The sequence below is a fragment of the Mycetomoellerius zeteki genome, unplaced genomic scaffold, assembly GCF_001594055.1.
Source record: "Mycetomoellerius zeteki isolate Tzet28-1 unplaced genomic scaffold, Tzet1.0 scaffold245, whole genome shotgun sequence".
NCBI classification, from domain to species: Eukaryota; Metazoa; Arthropoda; class Insecta; order Hymenoptera; family Formicidae; genus Mycetomoellerius; species Mycetomoellerius zeteki.
Window position 1 is genome coordinate 361,892 of NW_017257222.1, and position 6,000 is coordinate 367,891.

At 30.3% G+C, this 6,000-nt stretch overlaps 1 protein-coding gene across 1 annotated transcript in view; it reads right to left on the reverse strand.

Annotated features, from left to right (window-relative positions):
- Picot (putative inorganic phosphate cotransporter protein picot) overlaps window positions 1-5,380 on the reverse strand; it is a 41,572-nt gene extending 36,192 nt beyond the window's left edge. Inside the window, exon 1 of the mRNA XM_018449420.1 lies at window positions 4,969-5,380. Coding sequence (XP_018304922.1) covers window positions 4,969-5,056 — 88 coding nt within the window. The 5' untranslated portion in view covers window positions 5,057-5,380. The remainder of the gene's footprint in view (window positions 1-4,968) is intronic.
- Between the last annotated feature and the right edge of the window lie 620 nt (window positions 5,381-6,000).

Below are 6,000 nucleotides of genomic sequence, written 5' to 3' on the forward strand. Positions count from 1 at the left end.
TGAAAGCGACTATTCACGGTATAATGCCGGTTAATGCTTCATTTTTTCCTTATAAGGGTAGATTTCCAAAGGAATAAAAATAGCGAAAGCGTTAATAAACCGATTCGGACCTTGGATTAAAAATATAAACAAGAATATAAAAGAAAAGTAGAGATAAAGTTTGTCACAAGAAATCTGTTCTGATAATTCATTAAAATCTGTCAAAAAATATCTTTTTTCAACTTAATATCTTAAATCTTTCGATAACCAGTCTATTATTAAAATATCATCATATAGTAGATAAGATCAATTACGATTATTATACAAGGTGTCCTATTTTAATGTCTCACCCCAAATAACTTTTATTTTTGATCTTAGAAAAAAATGTTTCAGACAAAAGTTGTATGGCTTTGAAGGGGACATAAGATGGTGTCATTAGTTTGACCTTGAACAATTGCTTGAAGGTCACGTGAAGGTTACCTTCAATTTCTTAAATGGAAACCCTTATTTTTCATTGCATATTTTTGTAGTTTATTCGAGAGCTTTCCAAAACACTATAATAAAATATTTTTTCATTAAGTACTTTTTTAGTTATGATGCTCGAAAGTTACAGTATCAGAAAGTTACAGTACTTTAGCATTATCCAAGGTGTCCGACCGACAGCTAAAACCTCTTAAATCATGAATATGTTCTTGATTAGTACATTTTCATTTTTACGTTAAAATGAATTTTTAATGTAAAAATGAAAATAAGATGTACAACTTCCAATGGCCTTGATTTTGATAAATGTTATCCAGTTCATGATTTAAAAGGTTTTAGCTGTCGGTCGGACATCTTAGATAATGTTAAATACCGGAGGTACTACGAGGTAAGCTACAAGAATATGCAATGAAAAATAAAGATTTCCATTTAAGAAATTGAAGGTAACCTTCACGTGACCTTCAAGCAACTATTCAAGGTCAAACTAATGACACCATCTTATGTCCCCCTCAAAGCCATACAACTTTTGTCTGAAACATTTTTTTTAAGATCAAAAATAAAAAAGTTATTTTGGGTGGGACATTAAAATGAGACACCCTGTATACTGATAACAATCGTTCGAAAAGAATACGTAAATGAGTATTCTCGGGACCTTGTTAATCGTTGCGACATGGAGAGAAAAGAAATCCGGAATTGTTTTTAGCGTGGAGACGAAGAAAAAGAAGAAATAATCACAGGTTTTAAGAGGTTACGAGAATGTCAGCGTAACAGTTCAGTGGACCGCGGAAAATATAAAAAGTAGAAAACAGAAATTTCAATTTCAGTATTGTTATGAGTACGTGAATCTCGCCATTCGAATTTATATCTAATATTATTTAACATTATTCATATTTCAATTATAGTTTCTCTGTAACATCACAGCAAGACATTGTCATGACAACATATATTGTCCGTCGACCGTCACGAACCTGTCACTTCTTTATTCTTCTCACCGGAAAACACGCAAGGCTGTACTAATCAAGAATATATTTTACAAACTCGTATTGTGTTCCTCATAAATAAAATGAAACATTTTATGACCGCAAATTGCGCTTAATTAAAGAAAATGTCAACAATAAATCAATAAAATCCATAAATCTAAATTATAAAAAATCATTTAAAAAAAAAAATTCTGAAAGGATAATTATTATTCATATGAACATAAGTACTTCAATATAATTTCGTTATAAATTCGTTTAAAAACATTTTCTTTAACAAAATAAAACTACAATAAATATTTAAAATTGAAACAAACGTTGTCGATCTCTCGCGCAACGTTTTGATTTGTACGTATGTAAATACTTATGCTATCTACGTCCAAATTTATTGTGTCATTTGGTTTCACGATGCAAGTCATTCGAAATTGCAACAAATGCCTTGAAAAAACCGCAAAACAAAATTAAAGTTGCATAACGAAATTATTTTACATTTTTACTGAAAGCCACAGACAGCGTGAGATGTTACGTAGCGAAGGCGGGCTAATTAGAATCTCCAGTAAGTAATTATCTGACGGTACAGTTTACTTAACATTACGTAAAACTGCCGGTGAATGCTTCCAAATCGTCATTTCAGACAATCCCATTAGGTGCAGGGAATGCCAACGAAATCACGTGATCTCATTACTTCCGGGTCGTGTGTCAGATACGCGCGAATGCATCAAACGAACTGCCAGTAGGTGATCGATCGACTTACGTAAAAGTATCGATGTAATGAACCGTTGTTTGTTTCGCAAATGTGAAATGCAAAGTCTTATACAATATCAGTAATTAATAATTACGAATATTATTCAGCATTAAAAGCCATCTGTAAAACCTGTCACATTAAAAAAATATATGTGCTTGCACTCTTTATTATATTTTCATTAAATGAATATAAAATCTAAATTTTCTCAAATTCGCTGATTTTTATCTTAATTCTTAAAAAGAAAAATAAAAGGAAAAATTTAGATTATAGTAATCGATATTCATTTTTACTTCAACAAATTAAATAACTTAGACCTATTTTTTGAATAACTAATTATTAAATAATTTGACAATTAACACGAAATAAAATACAAAAAAGCTAAAGGTTGCTTAAGAATTCAAAAAGATAATATTTATAAAGTTTAATTATTTAATCAATTCTTAGAAGAAATTTGGAATACTGTGTCAATTATTTGATAAAGATCAACATTATTTGATAATACCTATGAGATAATTAATATTAAATAATTTGAGTTACCTCAAATTACCACAAGACAAAATTAAAAAAAAAAATAACTTTATAAATAAGTTTTATTAACCGCATCTAAAATCATCTGAATCATATTTTTAATTCTGGGAGTATTCCTGACCTCATGTGTCATCGTTTCTTTATATTGGTTGCAAATTAAAAAATTGTAAGCAATTTAATACTTAATATACATATTACAATTTGTCAGTTGTAATAAACGGACAATCACAGTATTGAATCGTGTGAATATACCGCGATTGACACACAAAACTGACAATATAGTACAATTCTACCGAATTCGCGACTAGTCATATTGTAAAACTCATAAAATTATTCAACTTTTAACAAAGTTAATATATGGCTAATTAATATGGCTAATTAACCATTCCAACATTGACCTTGCATTCGAAAGTGAGAGTAGCGTTTTAGCATTTCTACAAACTATATATATAACAAATCAGCGGGTAATGAAAAGATTCAATTCTATCTGTTGAAAGTGACAATGAAGTCAAGAAATACGATCGCCTGAAGTAACAGCCATAAATCTGTCGCTGTATTTTTTATACTATTATTTACTTAGACTATCTGGAGCAGTTATTTAGATTTTATAAATATATACACATGTATATAAACATATATATATACAGGGTGTTTCCAAATTAAATGGCAAAACTTCGGGAGCGTGTAGAGGAGTAAAAAACTAAGAAAAAAAGTCCTATAGACATATGCTCCTTTTTGCTTTGTTTCGCAGGAAATCACGAAAAAAGAAAAAAATATATTTAATTTATTATTTTAATTATTTTATTTATAAACTTTTTAATGAAGATTTTGTTCGAAATGTGCACATAAAGGCTTTCAAAGAGCGACTGACAAATTCATAACAGAAAGTGGAAAATGTAATCAAATATGTCGGTGCTAGATATGGCAAGAAATGTAAACATTTTTTTTCGATTTCTCTGAAACGGAGCAAAAACGAGCATATGTCTATAGGACTTTTTTTCTTAGTTTTTTACTCCTCTACACGCTCCCGAAGTTTTGCGATTTAATTTGGAAACACCCTGTATATGCATATACGTATTTTTTTACATTAAATTAAATATGTATATATGTACATATATTTTTTTATTATTAATTTAATTATTAAATATAATCTCAATATAATTTCCGTCTTCAATATGTCCTTTTCTTTTGAAATAATTTCTTTCCAAGTTATTAACATTCTTTCATTTTCTCTAGTTTTTCCCATACGATAAGAAAAGAACAAGTCATATTTTGGTGTAAATAACATAATGTAAAATAGTTGCATCACGTTATATGAAATATTTTAATTTTGCATGTACTATTAAAATAGCGCAAACTATGCGCTCGTAGCAAGCGTGTTCTGAATACGGCCAATATGTAGAATTTACATTTACTATAGGATTAATCGATAATTTTACTTAAATTTTATAATTTCAACAATTCAACAGTTCAAATTTTCATACTTTAGACGCACAAAAAGTCCTTATATTTATTTATGATAGAAACACGACAAACAAAACATAAAATATATTTCGTGCGTTCAAATTAAATCGAAGATCAAATATCTTAAAATAACTTATTTATATACATTTGACTATTTATACTTAAGATTACATGTATTAGATGAGTGCAAAAATTTGTGCCCGATTTATTATTCAAAGTTCAAATAGCTGCAATTTTGTTAAAAATAAACGAAATTTAAATTTAAAAAAAGGGCTTTAAAGCTTGAAATCTCTACTTTCGAATGGTTACTATATTTTTTAATTTATGTGAGTTTTGTAATTTTTACATATAGAAAACTATGAGTTAAACAAAAATTTTTTCTTCACTTTGTGGGTCTGTCACATGTCCAAAAAAATTTGCGAAATTTTTTGAATTTCTAATGTAAAAGCTTAAAGTTTTCCCTATAAAATCGTTTTTAAAAAATGTCTGTACGACTTTTTGTTACTGAATTTTTGCGAATTAAATAAAAAGAATATTTTGACTTTGATTGCTCGTAACTCCATCAAAACCATCGTAATTTAAAAAAAAAAGACAGATTCTTAAATTCTCTTACAAATAGAGTAAAATTTAGATTTTTTATTTTATTTTTAACAAAAATACTAGCTGTTTGAATTTTGAATAATAAATCGGGTATGATTTTTGCACTCATCCAATATATTTGAAAAGTCATTTAGAAGCCGGACCTCTGCTTTGGTACGAGACTAATTCATGATCATAAAATACCTGCTTATTTACCTTTAGGAGCGGAAATTTCCACATCGAAGGTCTCGGATTTCTTCATCTCAGATTTCTTTCGATCTGGGGTCATCGCGTTCTCAACCATATTATGTCAGTTACCATCAATGTCGAAGAATCGATCGATAAAGGAGTTCGTCGGCGCTTTAGAGTATCTAACGAAGAAAGCTTCGTCTGGAAAGTTGACGTCAACCCTGTTCCGCGTGTAACACGCAGTGCGACGGTCACTCTGACACTGTTACAAACACGGCCAAACTCGCGACACTTAGAGGCGAACACCTCGCGCATGTCGGCCAATTAGACCACGCCGTGGGAGCCCCACCGGCACGGCTCCCAACTCCTCTCCCACGAGCGGTGTGCTTTTCCTGAATCGCACCTGTGTGCCTATCAGCGAATCATAAGTAAAAAGGCAAAGCGAAATGGTAAAGTTCTTAAGAACAATACTCTGCACACGCGCGTGAAAGATAGAATTGTCTAAAAATAAACCGTCTCAACGATACAATGGAATATCTCGAAAGGAGCAGATTCCAAACCAATGCGTGATACGATGTGAGGCAAGTGCACGGTGTACACAATAAATATGTACAGAACGTCTTAAGACTAACGCTATTTTCTTTATTCGTGAATCTTTGAGTAATGCGAAGTTAAGCTGTCCTCTCGCTTCGTATCTTGCAAAAGCATCTTTCATTTGCAAATCAAAAATTTTTTATCATTTTCTGAGATCATTCTCCTTAATGTTTCAACAACCTAAGTTAATTCTTTCTTAACAAAATTATTGGAGAAATCGTTGCAAGTTTTAAATCTTTTACATTTATTTACTATTATATAGAATTTTATAAAAGAATCGTCAATGTCAAATAGCCCTATCGGAGGTAAAGGCGATTTTACAAAAAGTTATTCGTATCTTTCGAGCTATGGAATAATCTTTTATTATTGTACATGTACGGAATGTTACGTCCTTAAATCGTGTTAAAATCAATTTCAATGAATACTTGCTTTGTAATTGTAATATTTAATGGTATGTAAGCTTGT